The sequence below is a fragment of the Passer domesticus genome, chromosome 1, assembly GCF_036417665.1.
Source record: "Passer domesticus isolate bPasDom1 chromosome 1, bPasDom1.hap1, whole genome shotgun sequence".
NCBI classification, from domain to species: domain Eukaryota; kingdom Metazoa; phylum Chordata; class Aves; order Passeriformes; family Passeridae; genus Passer; species Passer domesticus.
Genome location: NC_087474.1, coordinates 145,524,774 through 145,546,028, shown reverse-complemented (window position 1 = coordinate 145,546,028; position 21,255 = coordinate 145,524,774). Strand labels below are relative to the sequence as shown.

Genomic DNA, 21,255 nt, shown 5'->3' with positions numbered 1-21,255 from the left:
CTTGGTAAATTCTTGAAACTAAACTGTAAGATCTCAGCTTTAAAAAAATTTATGGCAGTCCTTTTCTTCAATTTTCTCCAGTCAGCTAATTAAGCTTGATTCAAAAGTATATTAGCAGGAGTTTCATTTATGATAGACTTTAGAAACCCTGCCAGAACTGCAAAATCATTGTGCAGAGGACATCAGGCAGACACAGAAGTTCTTTTCATCCCAGACATAAAACGCTTAATAAAGGTAATATTTATATGTAATATTTGATTACAATTGCTGAAGTAATTCTTTTTAATGAATGAATGAAAATGAGTGTTTCAGTGGAAACATACACAACATTGGTATAAATGTTGCTTTATGTTAATTCAGCTCATTGTCAGAATATTGCTTGAATTTGAAAATTCTCTGAGTGGACTTAACATGACAGGTATAGGTCTTTTCATTTGGCTCTTTTTCATATTTAATTTTGAGAGTTAATGAAGAGAACTGAAGGTGGTTAAGCATGGAGTCAGGTTGCTTAGGGCCAGAAAAATATGTAGATTGTGTTCATTGTGCTTGAAACAAATTAATGCACCCTCCTACCACAATAGAAATGGAATATTCTCAATGTTCATTCAATGTGCATTGAATGACTGAGTACAAATTTATTTTCCACTATTATTTTTATTAAATATGATAAACGGATACTTTTTCTGAAATTTAGAATGCATAAAATTAACCATACAAAGGCATGGTTCATTTCTTCCTTAAAGTAAGAAGATTGTATAGCTATATAATGAAAAAAAAAAAAATTGGTAGAATCTGACTCGTATTTTGCGCAATTTAGCAAGAAAAGGATGTACTGGTGTTGAGCCAGAAATAAAAAGCTTAGAAGTATATCTTCTATATACCAAATGGACATGAAAATCTTAATGAAAAAAAAAGTCTTCATCCATAAATGTAAATTTGGGACTTTTGGAGTTAGCTACAGTGACAGGATTTGTGTTTTAATCTGTATAATCCAAGTGGGGATGATCTAAATCTGTGAATGTCTTGAAGTGCTACCCTTAAATAATGCAGATTTATGTGTACATAGATTTTAGGCTTGCAGGCAAAGCAAATAGATGTGTATACATGTAATAATTGAATCCTATGCTGGAATACATTTCCTCTTGTTTTAGTTATACACCTAATTAAATAGATATCTAATCTAAGCCATTCAGATCCTTGCTCCAATGAACAAATAGAGATACATATTCCTATGGTGCAATTCAACCCATCTAAATTATCTATCTGCAATTTTTGAAAGAACGTAATTTATTTGTAATTTAAAAGAAACAGCACAGCCTTATTTTGTCATATTTGTTCTGGCAGTTATGAAGGGTTAAATGAATTACAGAACATTGCATATGTGATCTGCATCCATCCTGCAGCCACATTGCACACACACAACTTCATGATTTTATGTGGTAAAGCTGGCTATTTCTGATACGTTTCAGTGAGCAATCATTTAGTGCCTTGGGATTGGTTGATTCAAATTCAAGCTGTTCTTAGTGATTCCTCACCCTCAAATGTTTTAAACCTAATGGTGGAGGTGAATAAAATGTCTTATTATTAAGTGTATATTTGACAGTAATATCTCTCCTTTTTAGAGTGTTGTTGGACATAAGAATTTCAGGTGAAGGACTGCAGTATGTTAGTTTTTCTACAGGTAGAGGAAGCCATGCCCTGTAGCCTGTCTTCAGAATGAATACCTAATGGATTTATGTTTCCACCTGACAAAGGAAAATGAAAGACAGAATTGATTATATGCTGGAAATAATTTTAGTTGAAGTTTAGGGAGGGAGTTTCGTGAGTACTAAGTTTTCTCTTCTCCAGAATACACAATATATGTACCGAAAAGTGCTATTTAAAATATGAGTATTTTAATAATTTAAAATTAGTATAAAAATAGTTATAGTACAAGAATTTAAGTTCTTGTACAAGTTCTTGTACAAGTTCAATATACAAACTGTGAAATTATTTATTCTTTAATGTAGGACTTTATTCCTTTTGAAGAATATTTTGTTACTTTTAACAAGGTTGTGCAAAATATTTTTATTTTTCATTGTATTTCAAACATAGAACAATAACACTACTTTTATTTAAATAGGAATAGTCCAGTGGCAAAATATTGTCTATCAAACATACCTGATAGATAGTGAATATATTTTCTATCATAATTTCAAGTAGACGTGGATTACTGTGCTGCAGGTTTTCCATAGAATAGCTGGAGCTTACAGTCTAAGATTTTTTTTTTAAGAAGAGAGGTAAGCATTAGTTGTATGACTATTAACTTCTGGTTTGCTTTACTAATTCAAGGACAAGATTGTGTCATTGAGATGCTAACAATATAAATTACAGAAGTACCAGAAGGTCATTTTGCATCTCTTTCCATTTAACTATGAATCTCCTAGGTTCTGAGAGGAAGAACTAGATGGTTTTATATACTCAAACTCACAGCTGGGGAGTACTTTATTCATTGGTTCAGTGCTTAACATGCTTGCCAAGTGAGCAGATGCCAATAAAAAGTTACCATAGGGTGACATTTAAAGGACCTCAAACTATTCAACATATTTTTGAAATGAAATTTAAAGAATTTAGTTGCTTCATATGATCTAAAGTGACTTTTTTCAGTGCTGTTTTTAGATTTTTTTCAATAAAAATGATTAGTTTTGGCTCAAATATTAATGATGTATTTGAATATAATAATGACCAATTAAATACAGACGACAAAATAGCTTAAGCTATTGAGTTTGACTATAAACATATAGCACCAGTAGAGCTGCCTTTTTAATACCCTAAACCCAAAGTCGAATAAGACCACATCTGTGGTCTTCAAAGAAATTCACAGTTCCCCAATAAGTAAAACAATTTTACTGTAATGTGATTGAATTAATGAAAGATTTCTAAAGACTTTTTCTTGGTTTTTGGTTGTTGTTGTTTTGTTTTTTTTTTTTTTTTAATTTTCTAAGCAGTATGACTCCAGCTGCTCCAAATATTTACTCATCAAATCTTGTTCATAGAAAAGGCTGCTATTAAAATAGCTGAAATTAGTCTGGGTTTCTGGTTATTCCAAATATTGGAGGAAAGACTACATTACAATCATGGCTTAAAGCTTTTCAACACATGTTACTGTCCCAAGGAGGAAACTGGATGGTGACACACATTCTGAACAGTTCTGTTTTCTGTTTGTTTTACTTCTTAGGACAGGATTTCAGTACTTTGGAAGGACAATAGCAAAATCTTGAATCTCCATTTGTTAGGACATCTTATCATAAAGTTATATTAATAATGGAGACATAATTTTTACTGTTAATCTCTGCCTGAGTAAAAAAGCTGCTTTCTCAGTCTTCAAGCCTGGCCAGTTGCAGAGATCAGGTCTTTCTTTCTCTTGGGGTTTGTGGTTTTTTGGTTTTAGAAGTTTGGGGTTTTTTGCTATGCTTCTCCCCCTCCACTGCATTTTCCTATTTTGTAGCTCCAAAAAGCAATAGGAAAATCATCCTAACAGAACAGCTGCAGAAATGCCTCGTCCCTGATACATTTTTCGCTTGTCGGCAGTAGAGACAGACACCTGGAAAGAGATACCATGAAAATTTAGTGCGACCATGGCCAAGTTTCCATCCTGAAATATTCTGATATATTTCAGGGAAGGAGCTCATTAGGATCAGACTAGCATCAAGGAACTGCAAAACTTAATTTTACAAAACATCTTCTGCTTATAAAATGATTCACTGTTAGGCCCTGTTGACATACTTGTAATCCATATTTCTTACTTTTCCTCTTCATTATATTCCTTTGGATATAAGCCAATTCTCTCTCAATTAAGAGTACCTGTATTGACTCAAATATTTGTGTTCACCACTGTGTACACAGATACAAAGTTCAAAGATACTGGATTTCTCTCAGTGATTTCTATTTAATTTCATTTGTTTAGAAAACAAATAAAAATGTCTTTGCAGTCCCCACTATATTTTGCTTTATGTTTCTTCAATATATATTCCTGACTGCAGAACTGGCTGATTATTCCACTTGCTTAGAAAGAGAATCCCTGAACAATCTGTTTTACTGAAAAAAGGGGAGGGAGAGTGTTAGCCACTTGCTGTTTGTATCCAGTTGTTTATTTATAGTAATTTTAAAAGACATTTTCTAGTTGAATTTTAGATAGAGATGAATTGCCTCTGTTCTGATAACATGAGTAAATTTCAGGAAAATGTGAATAAATTCTCTAAGAGGGAAAAAAACAAATTTGGAAGTTGGTAGTTACACATATTTTGAGACAAAAAAAAAAAACCCATCTTTTTATAAGAGTTTAGAACTTGAATTGTATTTTGGGAAGTCATTGAAAGACTGTCAAAATACAGCTATTTGGTGAGACAAAACTACTTTGAGTTATTCCTTAGTGAAGATGTTGAATTTCTGGTTTTGGAGGCCATCATGGAAGCAACTGTAGGATGACAGTCCTATTGTTTCTGAGAGGTGGCATCTAGGGGATGTCAGTAAGGCAGAAAACTAGAGGAAGACCATAAAATTTGATGATTACAAGGGATGAATGGCAAAAGAAGGAATGGGAAGAGTAGGAAAAGTAGTGTGTGTGTGTATATATATATGGATACATACACATGTACATATACCTACATTTTGTAAAAGGGTAAAGCCTCCCTGAAACCAACATTTGGCTATTGAAACTTTCTCAGCTCTAACTGATTATATGAGAGTTGCATGAGAAGAAAAAGGCAAATATAAACTTTGTTATTTACATGGGGTGAGACTGTGCAAGAGCACTGGTCTGATAAAGCCCCTGATAAAGCCACATCTGTCCAGGTTTGTAAATGTTTGGGATGATGTCAGAGTAATGTGTTTCTCTTGTTGTGACTATCACACCTCAAGTTTCACTCTAACAGTGTATGTATGAAATGTAATTTTGGATGGAATACTCTGTTTTTTGCTTTAATACTTGAGGTCTGGAGGGACCTGTCATTTTAAAATTCATGTAATGTTAAACACCCACTTGCACTGTTTAGAAGTTGTAATAGACAATTAGAAATAGGCTTCTAGAAAGCCTGTGTTGTGTAAGGTTTCTCATTATTGAATCACCAAGTCAAACTTTCGTTTCTCCAAGCCATCTGTTCCTCCTATTCTCATCCTCCTTTCTCCCATTCCCTTATTCTATAAAGGACTGTAGATCCTGAAATGACAAGCTGATTGTTATGCAAGATTTGCTTTCTCCAAAACCACAAAAAGTTTCTCATTTAGGTCTTGAAATCTTCCCTAGGTTTTGTCTTCACATTTCATTTATAGACTCAGGCAGACTAGCAACACATCTGTGGCAGTCTGATCTGCCACATCAGACTGGCAACTGATAAGTGGTTCTATTTACTATAAGGATCACATTGATGAAGTCCTGTTTCTTGTATTTACTGCTATCAAATGGCTGGAATATTTTCACTTTTTCCATTCACATGTTTCCTTTATATAATTTTTGATGATTTTGACTATGAAAGATTATTTCAATGTTTTCTCTCTTTGTTTATTTGGTGGTGGTTTTTTTGTGGTTTTTTTTTGTTTTGTTTTGTTTTGTTTTGTTTTGTTTTTCTTTTTTTTTTTTTTGTGTTCCACTGGGAGTTATTTTGGGTTTGCCTACTAATGAAAAGAAAAATAATTACTCAAATATTAATTTCATCCATATGATTCAGTAAACTGAAGTGGTAATTTGTTTCAGATGAATGAAGTGATTAATCATCTGATCAAAACATTAACATTTACTAGTAGGATGATAAAGAAAATTATTTTATGTAGAAAGCTGTTGTACTTCTAATTAGTAGCTCTAAATTAGCTGAGAGGTGACTGAAGAAACAAAGCTTTTTCAAAGTGACTTTGTCAATAAATCTAGAACCTTTATTACATAATTAATAGTATGGTTTGAATTAAACCTCCTATCTTAATAAAGTTCTTTTTATTTTGGCATAATAGTCTTCTATTATTGTATTCTTCTTATTATTACTATTGTTACTCCAGTATTGAAATTGTTTATTCCTTCTACTATGTATATTACTTAAGAGATTAGTCTCCCTGTGGTCCCTCCATAAGCATTAGAAAGAGGCTTAAAAACACATTTATCAAAGGAAGAACAGCCTTCAAATTTGGGCACCTTACTTAAATACCTTATTAGCCCACTTCATGGTCCCTTGATACATTTTTTTATAATTTTCTTACATTAAAAACGTCAGTTCTTCCCAGAAGTATAATGAAGGGGTTTGAAAAATTCAATTAATTTGAACTTAATGTAATTTGTGTTTATATAGATAATAATTTTATGAATGATTTTGTTATTACCATCACATGAGTCATCAACAAAACCAATTTTTCTAGATCTGTTGTCTCTTTGGATATCTCTTTTGTTGTATAAAGGCGACTGTTAAGATCTACAGAAAAAACAACAAAAAGTTGCAGGTGTTTCCTTTCTCCATCAGTTCAGAGACTGCAATAGAAAAATTAACAATAAACAAAATTCAGTTGTTTTACTTCTACTATTTTTTTTCTTTTCAGAAAATCTTACTTAGATAGTCAGATGCTATGAAAGTGTGATTGTGGTTTTGTTTTCTCAAAGCATGTAAGCAGTTGTGTAAGAACGCAATGAAGCAGGATTGGAAAATACTGCCCATGTTCAAGATTACCGAGCTCTTCACATTTCTGTGGTTCAGAACACTTTTGTAGCAGCAAGGTGATGGCCTCCTACTTACTGTGTGCATTGTCTAACCTCTTCCACTCATTTTTCTCAATAAAATGGACCAATGAAGTGATGGATCATGCAATGTGCACAACTGGTCTCAGAACGTTATTATCTGAGTAGTAACTTCTTCAGGATAAAGTACATGTCACTAGTTGTTAGCTGTGCAGTCTTGGATTCTTTCCCTGTTCACACACTATTTTGTAAGAAACTAATGAAAAAAACTGTTCGGGTTACAATTACTGGGCCCAAGTGAAAAGCATTCCACCTAATTGTCTTGTGCCTTTCAGAGAATCCTGAGTACTTGCACATCATAACAGTGTTTTATTTAGAAGAAGAAAAAGAATATAATTAATTGTACTTTCTTTTTTTTTTCTCACTACTCTGTTGCTTACTGATGTACTTTCAGAGTAGTGAACACATAATTTTGTCTCCCTTGCTATTCCCCTCAGAGTAGATTTGAAGTCAGAAGTTTAAACTGTACAAAAAAAGTTAATTTCAAATTAAAGCTAAGTCTGCAGCTTTGACAACTGCCTTGGTAAAATAATCTCAGAAAACACAGCCTGTGCAAAGTAGATGTGAAACAATTTTTTCATTCTTCTGCTTTTATTTAGATATATAGCTTTAATCACTGATCAATCTATTAGGCGTTATCATAGATTTAAAATGTGTTGTGTTATATACCACACAAATACCTAATTAAAAAACATTACTTGTGACCAAAGACCTACTTTAGTTTTTAAGAAAGATTACGTATAGGACTGACATAATGCAGGAAAATGTCTACACACCTTCATTAAAGTGTTTCAGTAAGATGGTTTGAAACTAGTGTACTTTTATATCAAACAATATATTGCCTTATTTATTAGTAGGCTTTGTCCATGCAGTTTTTATTCAAATTAAATTTCTAATTCTCACTCTAGTCAGTGCTCCAGGTCTGCTAACTCACTCTCAGTCTATTAAATAAAATATAATTACTGCCTAGGGCCAGCTGTATTTTTTTTTTTCAAACTGTTCTACTTCAGCTGCATTATCACTTCAACCCTCTTTCCCTAGTTTAGAAATGACGTTGGCAACATATGAGAGGTTTTTGAGACTCACATTCTTTCAAAAATTAAAAAAAAAAAAGAAAAGAAAATAGTAAGTCAAGCAAGTTTCACAGTGTCATGATTTGGGAAATTTGGTCCAATTTAGTGCTCCCACTAAAACTGCCACTTGCTACACCAAGCAAGTGGGTGGCTGGAGATTAGAACTGGAGGCTCAAAAGATCATGGTTTGAGATAGAACAATTTACTGTAAACAGCAATGAGATAAGAATAAGATCAGTAACAGAAACAGTATTAATGACAGAGGGCATAAGAAAAGAAACCATTCACATGGAAAAGAAGCCAGATGATAATAGACAGTACCAGATGGCTCTCTCTGCCAGGCTTGCAGGATCTGAAGGAGCCCCTTCTCCTCAAAGAACCTTCCTTCCCCCCAACCACTGACAATAACATGAGGTGGTAAAGAAAAACCTCCTGTCCTGGCCATGCCCCTCCTGGCTACTGCAAAATGTAACCCTGTCCTGTCTGAAACCAGAACACATATGAACAGAGGCCTTTTTTCTTTGAAAATGTCGTGTTACATTTCCTTCCACTCACCAAAAATATTGAATAAGGCGCAAAAAACCATCTATTTTTTAGGTAGGTAAAGCAAAATGAGATACATTCAACATCTCAGATATAAAATAATAAATCTGAACAGTATGAAAGGAGTTAAAATTATAAGATACTCTTTTTTCTTTGTCTATAGGGATAAATAAATCTATGCTACCTGTTTAAACAAATGATAATAATAGGTGTTTGAATTTCAGTTGAGTAAAATCAAAACAAATCAATATAGAGAAAAGAAAGTTGTGTGGTTTGATGCTTCCTTCAGGTTTCTGTGATAGCAGATGTACACAATAGTAATTTTTAAATTATTGCAAATAATATATTCTGTAATTAACAATATAATATAAAATGACATTATCTAACTAGCAATAAATTTTAAAAAATACTGTTTAAATTGTTTTCTCTCTACTGTGGTGTTGTTGCAGAAAGCCTGCAAGAGTTTTACATGTATGCATGATAATTCAGGCCAGGAGAGAGGGATGTGAGTTGCAGAAAGGGAGAGGCAGAGAGGGAAGCAGAGGTTTCAAGCCAGAGGAGAATGACAGTTAATGTAGTGTAATAAGTTCTGCTGATTTTAGAAGAAAGCAGGAAATGTGCTAATTAGGAGAGTTCAGTCCTCTTCCAGCTCCAGGAAAAGTCCTAAATCTCCCATTTTATGTGGAATTGCACTCATTTGTGGGGAAATATGCATGTAAGCTTTTTTTCTGTGCAATTTAACATCACTTCCTCATGCTGAGTTTCTAGTGTTAATAACTGCCCCATTTTCTTTGTCCAAATATATTCTTATTGTCTTTTTATACATTCAGATAAATTTTTCCTTTTCTCAAACATGGAAATCAGCAGATCCCATCTCTTTCTTCCTCTCCAAGTCTGAGAATGCAGGAATACACTAACAAGAGAAAGGACAAATCATCATGTTTCTGTTCAACACTTCCTTTGTAGAATTAAAAAAAAGGAAGTACAGCAGAGGATGGCTTGCAGCTCACTCTAGATCTGTGTGCACTGTTTTTATGAGATCACAGAATGGAACACCATTTTCTTCACCTTTGTCTGTGGAAGGAAAATGGCACGTGTGAGCTTTAAGAGCCAGAACTCTTTCTTGTCCTTCCTTACCTCTTCCTTGTTTGCAGAGAGAATAATTTATTCTGCCTTTTCCTCCCTAATCATCTGGATATCATGCCAGGAAATGTAGGATTCCATTTGCCATCTCCAACTGAGGCTACCAAAGGAACACCAATAACTCTTGATGAAAAGCAGATGATTCAGTAAAGTTTGTTTTTTTTTTCCACAGACTTTAAGGAGAGTCTCCACAAAGATTAAGGACTAGACAGTAGTGTAAGTCACAAACATTGGGAAGAGCTAGTATAAATTCCAATTAATTCACCCTATTCAAGTACAGTTAACTGGCACACCTTTATGTGGTTTGGAAAACCTCCATGACTTTTATGTTAATCACTCATGATAATTTACAAATACCAGTAAATTTGTGCTAAACATATGATGTTGAAATAGAATTTTGTTATATTTGGGGACTTTTTTAGGTTTGTCTTGTATAGTCATGCTTCTTTACACTGGGAAACTTGTGTAAAGTTTCTGTAGCTTATCTACAGTTCAGTCAGTTCAGTTGTTATAGCCAATGTGTGTGTGTATATATATATATATATATATATGTGGGGGTGGTTCCTTTTACCTATTGGCAGCTTTAGCAACTTTTCAGTTACAGAATTTTTTTGCTTTATTTTTATATCTGATTATGTTTAGTAACATTAATATATATACTCCATTTAGTTTCATTGCTCAGTCAGCACCTCTCTGCCCTTAACTCATGCCAGTAAGAATATCCCTTTCAATGGTTTACACCTAAACTCCTCCCTAGCCTTATTTTGACATCTAGTCTCTAGTGCACCCAAGAGGCTCATACAGGTGGAATTAATTTTTACTTCTTCCAAGGTCAGGAGCACTAAACAACTGTTTTATTCTGTTGCTTTTAAATGAATCAGGATTTACACAAGATACTATTAGCAGAGACTCTAGTTTGTATTCACAAACAATTAATAATTTTTCTGTTACAGCACATGATAAGAAGTGTCAACCACTACAGAGAAATGCAACTGATATCACTAAAAATCACTGTTATTGACACAGCCCAGACTGAATGTGTTAGCAGTAACTGGCAGACAACCAAATGTTTGGAAATGTAAGAGGAGAAACATTTTTTTTAAATGAGATCTCAGCTACTATTTTCATTTAGAAATTATAGTAGCAGTGCTAACTCAGACATAGTCAGTGTTATGTCAAACTAATGTATTACACTGAAGAGTAAAAGATCAGGTCTTCTAAATCTTTTATATGAGCTGGTCAAAATTAATTTAGATTTCCTTACTGAGAGCAATACTCCTATCTATGGATTCTGTAAGATCATCTCTTTTCCCTTCAAAAACTTTCTCAGAGATTACTGAACTGCTTTTCTTCAAAAAGCCCAACAAACACTCAAATTATCTTGCAGCTTTACTGGACATTTTTCTCAGCAGAAGTGGGCAAATATCTGTTTATTTGGTGTCTACATGACTATAAGTTACTTTTGAAATACTGATTCAGTCTGTCATTTGTGTTTCTAGTTCAATGCATCACAATGTATTGCTGATTCACCCTAAATACAAAGGAAAAATTAATTATTTGTTTCTTATCTGCTGTTTGTTACAAAGTTAAATACTTAAATGAAAGGAACCATTTAAAGAGAAAGGCTGTGTTCCTGTAGGAAGGGCAGATATAAATTCCAGCAGTAGATAGTCTTAATTTTTTAACATTACAGTAAAAGTAATTTTTCTTCTTCTGTCATAGATTAAGACAACAAAGGGTTATAATAAGCCTTTGTACCAGATCATATCTGAGTTTATTATATATAATTTCCATTATTAAGGTATGTTATGCAAAACTCTTGGCTTGCAAAGCTACTTCATATAAATAATAAATGCACCTTAACTTTAAAATATTCCTAGATGCAGATATTCTGATATTCATTTATGCATTTATTTTTTCAAGGCTACTCCATGGCTTGAGATGTCTTGAAAGTGACATCCAAAGGAAATTGTGGAAGTGAAAATGCAAATAATGTCCCATTTCCCAAAACAACAAACCAAAAAACCAAAAGAAAAAGAACCCCACGCTTTCCTCTCCTCTCTTCCTTACAAAAATTTTAAAAATCTGTAACTCCTGCATAGAAAATTGGTTGAAAGTGATTGTCATTATACTAAGGTAGTCAAATCTTAATGCAGGTGTCTGTTTTGTGAAGAATTCCCCTTTTTCTTATGAGAATGGGCACAAGGTTTTTCCTGTCAGTTGATCATTTGATTGATGGCACTAACATGATCAACTGTAAGGACTTGCTGAGTCTTTCTCATTGAGAGAAAACACCACACAATAGTTTCCTGCTTCCTGGAGTTATGCCTGAATCCTGTTTATTTAAAGCATAGCTTTTCTCCATTGTCATTTATCATTTGTCTGACTGACCATGAACCACCACTTAGCACAGTGAATGGGGTTTCCAGACTTGGGAGCTAAGATCCATGAGAAATTTGCATTGCTTCTTTCTTGGTGCACACTTGTTATCCTTAATCACCATAGATACTATTTCTCTAGTGAGAGATTTCTCTGTTTTTAAACAAGTTTCTCAAAAATGTGGACTTGTTCCTCTTTTTTATTCTCTTTCCCAAAACATAATTAAATATGGTATTGTAATTTCTTTATAGGAGTTCATAAAAAAAAAAAAATTAAGCTAAATCATAAGCAAAGAGAGTGTATCATCAGTGGACCAGACATAGAAACAGATTTTTATGGGGTTTTTTCACTGTGCAATAAATTTGTTATAATTTATTTGTTCATGTTGTGAACAAAACTCTCTTTTGGAAATATTATTTAGACTGATAACAGAAATTTTTTTGAACTATGAAAAGTTAACTTCTACAGAGTAACCTCAAATTCTGAGAAAGATCTGTAACTATAAAATTCGACCTGTTTTATACCACAAGGGGTAGACGCCTTAACACCTTATTTTTTCATTCACAGTTAGACAAAAACTGTTTTAAATATATTAGAAGAAATTATCTGAACTACTATTTTAAAGCACAATTTGAAATTCTCATTAACAAATAAGTTGATTTATCTGGGCCTTTTGTTTGTTAGGATTTTTCTCAGTTCTTCCAACTGATTTGGTGCTAGAGAAACAGTGAAGTTACTGTAGATAATAATGGCCATTATATAGTCCGTATATGTCTTTTCCAGACTGAAATAGATTTTGATTGGAGACATATATATGCATTAAGAACTGTAAAAGTAATTTGGTTTCTATTATAGTCAATAGAGCTGATTTTCATATTTCTTTGTCAGTTACTAAGACCTATCATTATAAATGCTGATATAGCCTTTAAACAAATGCCTGAAGTCTCACCAGCAGGCTTATATGAATTGCACATTTCAGTTTCTGTAATAACAATGCTTAAACCATGTTAGTCCTTCTGGTGTTTTTTTAAAGGGAATTGAATTACAACAGTAGTGGACTTGATTTTACACTAAAGCTTACTGATTTCAGTAAATCAGTAGGCACACAAAATGTTCATAAGAAGGGGAAATCCTGGGTGAAGAATTATATTATCATCTTATTCCATTGTTATCCATGTAAGTTGTTAAGAATATTTCTTTAGCTCCAATAGCTGGCATAATATATAAAATAAATATATTTTATCCAGGTAAATACTGCTTTATCAGTACTAGCATTAATAACAATTCCATGCTACTTGTTTGAATTTTGAGTTAGGATTAACTCTTTACTGGGTCAGTGTTGCAGGTTGACCTTGGCTGGATGTTGGATACCACCAAGCCACTATATAAGCCCCTTCCCAGCAGACCAACTGAGAGAGAATACGATGGAAAACAACTAGCAGGTTTAAAGCAAAAAAAAAGTAAAGAAAAACGTTGCCTGTGCATAAACAAAGGGTTAATCTCTACTTCCTATCAGAGAGCAATGTTCAGACACATCCCAGGAAGCAGGACCTCAGCACACATAGCAGTCACTCCAGAAGGCAAACACTGTAGAATAAAAAGTACCCCTCAATCCTCCTCTCTCCCTTATCTTTTATATGTGTGCTGCCATCATAGAGTATGTAATAGCTCTTTGGTTAATTTGGGTCAGATGTTCTGGTTCTGTCCCCTCCCCCAGATTTTGCCACTCCCAGCCCTTGTTAACACTGGTGTGTTATCAACACCTTTCCAGCTGCCAATGCAAAGCGCAGCACTGAGTGCTGCTAAAGAAAAGTGAACTCTATCTCAGTCAGACCCAGTACAGTCAGATATGTGAGCAATTCAGGAGTCTCTTTTGGAAGACTCTGATTGTACGTGGCCCTGGAGAGATGAGAAGTCCAAGAAGTAAATTTAATTTTCAGGGGTCACTACTTTAAGAAAGTAATGACCCATGCTAATAATCAGACTATCAAACAAAGTTAGCAAGGACCCTGCACAAATGAACAAGGAGCTACTGATAAAACTTGAACATAAAAAAAAAGAAAAATTCAAGAGGCTGAAGCAAGGTCAGATGTTTGAGGAGGACTACAAACACTTGAAATACACTGAAAAGATGAGGTTAGGAAAGTCAAAGTCAGTGTAGAATTGAATCTGGGATTAAGTCTCTGAAGAAAAATAAATTCAGAGAAACATGAATCAATAAATTTCTTCTTAACTACAGTCTTTACCAGTAAAACAATCCCGGAACCCTGAGACCAGATGAAAAGTCTAGAGTAAGGGTGACTTAGGGGAGGACTAGGCAAAAGAGCACTTAGACAAACTGGGCAAACCCACGGGACTTGATGGAGTTCATGGGAGGTCAGTTACCCTTGGAAGGTTGTGACAGCTGAGGGAGGTTCCCAAGGGCTGGAAAAAGACAACAACATTCCTATCTTTAAGAAGAGCAAGGAGAAGGGTTGGGGGAACTGTAAGCCAGTTGGTCTCACATCTGTACCTGGGAAGAGTGACAGAAAAAAATAGTTCTGGTCACCTTCTGCAAATATTTGAGATGACCAAGATGACTAAAAGTAGAGAGTTGGCACTGTTCAACCAAGACAAAGAAAGGCAAGGCAAGGCATGGCATAAAAATTGTAAGGGAGGCAGGATGCTGGGTCAGGTTGCTCAAAGAGGTTGTGTGTTCTCCATCCCCATAGAAATTCTAACCCTGATTATACATGGACCAGAGCAATCTGGCCATCCTGTCTGCAAAAGGACTGTACTAGATAATTGGCAATAGCTTCTAGTCTCAATTATTTTCTAATTTTGAGATAGGAATTATACTGAGGATACTGTTCATAATCTAACACTATTTAAATTATACCAGTATTTTTTTTAAACAGGCAGATGTAAATTCTATACATATTTATTTCTTACTCTAAAAATGAAACTAAAGTTTATTTGATGAAATTTTTAACTAGCAAACTATTTTTGGCCAATTCCATCTGTTGTTAGATGCTTTCCAAACTCATTGAAATTGTCCAGATGTTACAGAAATTAAGGCCATAGAAATATCTAGATATTTAGAGGCATAGAAAGTCTGCTTATATATCTCTTGCCTGTTTAAAAGGGAGCTTTCTTGTGTGACATAATTTTAATTAATGGATTTCCTCACTGTCCTAAATTATTGCCAGTATTAACATTACAGTTTACCTGGAATTTTCAAATTAAAAAAAAAAATCACACAAATGGAAAACCCCTTAAAAATGTATTTTGTTTATTTTTTGAAGAAGTGCATAAATCAGTAACTATCAAAATTTCAAGAGAAAGTGTTTTTTGAAAAATCTTGCATTGTTTATCTTGTAAAATAAAAGACATCTAAATGTGTAAGTAAAATATTAAACCACAAAACACAGGGGAAAATGTATTTTATTTTTAAATAGTATTGCTGCAAAACATTGAAGGCCAAGATGAGCATAAACTCAGAAGTAATTTACTCAGCTTTAGACATCAAAAGTCTATAGGACATCATTGGACAGATGACTTTCAGTTGACAGGGGATAGCAGATGATTAAATCATTATTCAGAGAATGCTTATCCATCCATCATTAGAAAAAAAAAAATCATATCCAAATTCTTCAGCTTAAGTGACTTGATCTTTATTTGAGCTGGATAATAGTTTTGAATTATTTGTTTCCCAAGGGCAGACTGTACTGGATACTTACATAATATTTTATTAATATTTGCTAATTTAAAAGGGGGTTTGTACTGGATACAAATATGTTGGTTATTATTTAATTTTAAGAAAACTATTTTTAAACACTAGAAAATAAAAGAATGAACACCAAATGAAGTAGACAATAATGAGCCCCAGAAAACACAGGAATAACGAACTGTTCTTTTTCTAATAATCTGAATTTTCTTTCTCGTGACATTATGTCAACTAGTCAGGTATCAGTCACTATACATTTCAACATTTTGCAGTTTAATTAATAAAATAAAGTGTCCTGGCACATAAAAAGGAAGGAACAGGATCTAGATTATTTCTTCCCTAGTGGCTGCAGCATATTCCTGCTTAATTTGAGAAAGCAGCTTGACTCATGTAAATTGCTTATAAAGGGCTCAAAACCCCTTACTTGAGCTTTCTACTGTTCCATGTTAACCCCATTCTGGCAGTAATTCCTCTTTGTCCCTTCTGTCACTTTTGATGTTTCAGCCACCTCAAATCTCTTTTAAATCTATTTTATCTCAAGTCAATGAAAACTTTTGGTTATGTTCTTATATTTTTGTCTGTATTTTATTAAGAAATGCACAAATGATAATTAAAAAAACCCCAACCAGTTACTAAAAATTATATGTGGACCTTTCTCTTTCCAAAGTGGCTGATTTTAGGTCATGTATTAGTTCACTGTCTTCATTGTTGTACTTTTAGATCAAAGGGCTCACAGGACAAATCTAGAGGCAAAACCAATATTGAAATACTAGCAAAACATACAAAAGACCTTGAAATTTGACTCCAAATGGTAACTCTATTTGAGTCCAAACGGTTTACTCTATATGGTAAAATTGTGGGTAAATATTTTATTTCTTTATTTTATAACACATTAAAATACAAATATAGCTTAACAATTACATTTTTTTTCAGTTTTCCCAATATACAGCTCTTGATAACAGCTATATGTGCTTGTTACAGGAGCCTCAGCTCTTGCCTGAATTTTCTAGTTTGAAATTTAATTCAAAATGGGAAATAGCAGTGGAAATCACAAGGAACTTTTCTTGTCTCAATGGCAAAAGGAAATTCATTGAATATGAAAAAAGATTTTATAAAAGTCAAAATGTGACAGAAAAAATTAACTGGATTAAAAGCTTCTTTGTTATATTTAGTAACACCAAGAGAAAACTTGAATGCAGACAAATATAACTTTGAAAATAAGCAGAACTATTAAAAACATCAGTTATTAATTTTCTGGAAATTGAAGGAGAAATTATGATGATAATTCAGCTTCTCTCTTATAATTCCTATTAAAATATGGACAAGAATCTTTAGAAGTGTCTCAGAAAAAACTTTTGTTTCAAATTTTTATAAATATAACATCCAGTATTTTTCTTCAAAAAGAGGCTTTTAAAAACTGAAATTATATATGATAAGATCATGAGTAAGAAACATGAAACTGCCTTTTTTGAAAAAAAATTAGTAAAAAAAAAGTCAACAATTTAAAGAAAATGCAGTTTTAATAGACAATTTTTTAAGCTTAAGGCTGTATAAATATTTGAAAGAATTGGAGGTGAGAGCTTCATCTTCTATAAGTAAAACTACCAAATGAAGATACTGTAGAATTTTCGGCAGACAAATAGAACCTAGTAGGAACACATTGGAATATTTATTCCAAAATGTCTAATCTGGATAATGAACAAGAACTGCTTCAGTTTCTCTTTTTAGGTGTTCCAGTACCTAAAAATATCTGACTGCTTCCACCTTTATACATGTATGGTTCCTAAGTAATTTTCCCCTCCACTGCTTATAGTGTTGGAAATAAATGTTTTCTAGATACTAGGGTCAGAACTAACCCAAAATTTTTTTTTTCTCTTTTTTTTTTACTGATTACTTGTATTGAAAGGTACAACACCTGTAATTCAAATGGGCTGTGCAAACCTTTGAACTTAAGTGCATAAAGAAGCCTTGCATTGAGTTTCTCTACTAGCATGACTTTAAAAATAAAGATTATAGTGATTCAGTAGATGTATTCTGGAAAGTGTTTGTTGCCTTCAATCAGTTGTTACTTTATTTCAAAAAAGCAAAGATATATGGAATGTTACTATTCTTAAAAAAAGGGAAACATTCTAAGGTAAGTAAAATATAGAGGGTTATCAAAAACATTAATTAATAAAGCACAGTCTATAATAATATGCCTGGAATTTTAAAGGAGAAAATTGCACTGAGAACTTAGGTGTGTGGTGGAGGACACAGAATTTGAAAGTAGAAAATAATTCATCAGCAGAAAAATTGTTTTGTTCCATAATTACTAGAATCTTTTAATGATTATATGTATGTGTATGCCTTCTGTACCTTCATTGTCTGTTTTAGATGTATTTTCATCCTTTTACTGCTGTAATGGTGTGAAAAATAACCTACATTCAGCACCAGGACAGGTGATGTAGTTATTTTGAAAACCATGCATTAATATACATTTTGTTCTCTCTCTTCCCCCCCCTCCCCCACCCCCCGCTTGCTATTCTATTCCATGTGTTTGGCTTTGGTTTTGTTTTTTGTCTTGGCTACTGGTGCTTCTTCCTTCTTTTCCTTTCTATTTGGTCAGTTGTTTTTGGCCAGTTTGTGTTTTTCCAGACATCACTCCATGATGTTGTTGAAGTATATGACGGCCCAGCTCTACAGTCATCTTTGTTATCCTCTCTCTCAGGATCTCATTCAGGTATCATTTAATAGAACTCTCATATTATTGTTATTTACATTTTTTATGAATCTAGAAAGAAAATGTAGTCAAAAAAAGAGAGAGAAAAAGGATTGTCATATTTGCTTAAATTCATCTCAGGCAAATATATGAAATCCACATTTTGAACTAAACACTTCAAAGTCTTTGCACTGATGAATGAAATGAAGTAAAATAATTTTTTTGCCTTTTTTGAGTTTCTTTTGATATTTAGCTAATATTGTGGGTATTTAGGACTTCTTACTCTGTGCCTCTATGACTTTATCTAGTGAGTAATTTGAAATAGGTAGTACATATTTTAAAGAGAAAGCAAGGCATATTTGTACCAAAGTAAAATGAAATAGATTAGTTACATGTTGAGTCTATCTAAAGAGGTAAGGGGCTTGGGATTTTTCTGTTTGTTTCTTTGTTTTTTCCATTTTGGTTTAGGCTTTCTGTGTTGTTTTTTGGGGGGCTGTTGTGGTGTGGGTATTTATTGTTGTTTTCATTGTCGTTGGTTTGTTGGTTTGGGTTTTTTTGAGGGGGGTTGTTTGCTTGGTTTTGGTAAAGGAAAAAAGCAATATTCTTAGTAACTAAAATGAGTTTTAACTCCCCTTTCCTAGAATGACATAATACTGTCAACATAAAATATTAAAAGTGCATATATCTTGCAAAGTTTACTGAAGCAGAACGGGGTTTGGAGAGTATTATTTCTAGCTGCAAAGATGTTGACAGGTGTTTTCTTTAGTAAAAAGTAGCTATGATAACTTTGTCTTTTCATTGTTTGAGTAGGTGAATCCCTTCCCTTGAGCTCGGGGAACCAGATCACAGTCAGATTTACCTCAGTTGGACCAGTAACAGCTAAAGGATTTCATTTTGTTTATCAAGGTGAGACAACCTTGTGCACATTTATTCTGTTCATCATAGTTTGTAAATCAGAGAGGAATAGACTGAGAATGAAGAGGAAACTAATAGCCTTTCAACAATAGAAGATTGTCACTATTTCTACATGTTTTGAAAAATGTTTGAAACTATTATTTTATCTGTATTTTAAAGCTGAGATCAAATACTTAAGAAACATAAGAGGGGCTCCAAATTTAAGAAGACAGTTATACAGAACTGCTGTTTCTGTTTGCTAATCTGACTGACAAATGTTTGATCCATCTGGGTGCTCTAACTGGTTTATCTCCCAATTTAAATATGAATAGCTGTAAATGTTATTACCTGTGGGTTTAAAATGCTCTTACTATTATTAAGGTATTTTTCTTGGTTTACATTATTTGCCATTTTATCGGTCAAATGGGAAATTTTATATACCAACACTTGCAACTGCAATTCACTCTTTCATTACATATAAATCCTCACCTGACAGCCAGAACACACATTTAGACATCCACATGAATAAATGTAAATATCTGACACAAAATTTTATTTTGAAACCCAGTGTTAGTTGAGTATCTCATGGCAGTATTTCTTATAAGTGTCATTTTAGAAAGGTTTCCATGTGGATTTTATGTATTACTTCCAATCTTGGCAGGGATATCAGTGCTATGCTCTCCTAAATAGCAACTCAGACATCAAAAGTGAGCAATCTCTATTGTGAAGATTCATTTGGGGATTATGGAAATGTTCTCAGTTGGGAAATATCTGAAAGTTTCTTCCAGACATTTTAAATATTTGTGATCCAATGTCTGTATTCCCTCACCAAATCAAAAATTAAGAATCCACAATTGTTTGTATGTTCACAGCTGTTCCAAGAACAAGTGCAACACAGTGTAGCTCTGTGCCTGAACCAAGATTTGGAAAAAGGATTGGAAATGAATTTGCAGTTGGTTCCCTGGTTCTTTTTGAGTGCAATCCAGGCTATATCCTCCATGGGTCAACAGCAATTAGATGTGATACAGTACCAAATGCATTAGCACAATGGAATGATTCACTCCCAACATGTATTGGTGAGTTCCTAGGGCTTTTTAATATAAATAATTATTGCTTAAAGTGTAGACTATTCTCCTGTTCAATATGTTTATTCTTTTTCTTTGGTATAGTGTTTTATTCTTGCTTACTTTAATTTACTTTCTTTTTTATTCAAGGTTAAGTTTTACTCTCCTTTCTATTTTAACCTTTCTATTCTATTTCTATTCTAACCTTGCTGTGAACTTTCACAAGTTTAATGAACATGCTCTGCTGCCATAATTTATGTGATAGCTTCTCTTACATTAACATCCCTGGAAGTTGCTGGATATCCCTCTTTAATCAAGAATCAGAAATATTAGTTTGTGCCCTGACTTCTTGCAAAGCTAAGATGCTTTTACACTGCAGATATCTTTAAGATATTGCAAGCTATTAGGAAGAACACTACTATATTAAAGATTTAGAAATAGTTGCATTAACATTTTGTTACTTGTTGGGAAAAGGCCAGTAGCTTTTCAGATCAGAAAACACACTTTTTCTGGTTCTACTCACTTTGAGATTAAATTCTCAAAATTAAATTCTTAAAATGAGGTGCATCCATTGATATTTATAAACTGACTTGGACCAACTGGAAATCTAGTAAATGTAATGAAATTCCCCACTTTACTTTTCCTGATAGGAAACAGTTGTTTTTTTTTTAATAAAAAACATCATAAGCCATTGTAAAAATGGTATTATGACTCTAACAGAGTACATAAACAGAGGTTTAGGTGAGTAGATGAAAAGAAAACAAAGAATGTATTTTCATTAGGCTGATGTTTCATCTGCCATGCTAACCAGCTGGTGGTGTCTAGTAGGTTTTTAGTAAATTATAAGATAATCTCCAAAATACCAAAATCCTGATACAGATCAAGGCTAAGTATCAGTGGGATACTATTGGTAAAATATGATTAATCAAGTTTTAAACAAATAATGTTGATTTAGACTGTTTCAGGAATAGCAATAGAATCACAATTTCTAGATCAATAAG

The 21,255-nt window shown here is 33.3% G+C and overlaps 1 protein-coding gene and 1 long non-coding RNA gene across 5 annotated transcripts in view; both read left to right on the top strand.

The window, feature by feature from the left end:
* The window catches only part of CSMD3 (CUB and Sushi multiple domains 3), a 589,442-nt gene that overhangs the window by 451,270 nt on the left and 116,917 nt on the right, over positions 1-21,255 (top strand). For all 4 annotated transcript variants that reach the window (XM_064395032.1, XM_064395025.1, XM_064395049.1 and 1 more), the window contains 3 exons: positions 18,204-18,317; positions 19,107-19,202; positions 20,063-20,266. In XM_064395032.1, coding sequence (XP_064251102.1) covers positions 18,204-18,317; positions 19,107-19,202; positions 20,063-20,266 — 414 coding nt within the window. The remainder of the gene's footprint in view (positions 1-18,203; positions 18,318-19,106; positions 19,203-20,062; positions 20,267-21,255) is intronic.
* Positions 9,447-13,720, top strand: LOC135289873 (uncharacterized). Its single transcript, XR_010352605.1, has 4 exons — positions 9,447-9,582; positions 9,686-9,729; positions 10,467-10,591; positions 13,230-13,720. It is a non-coding gene; the product is annotated as an uncharacterized LOC135289873 (long non-coding RNA).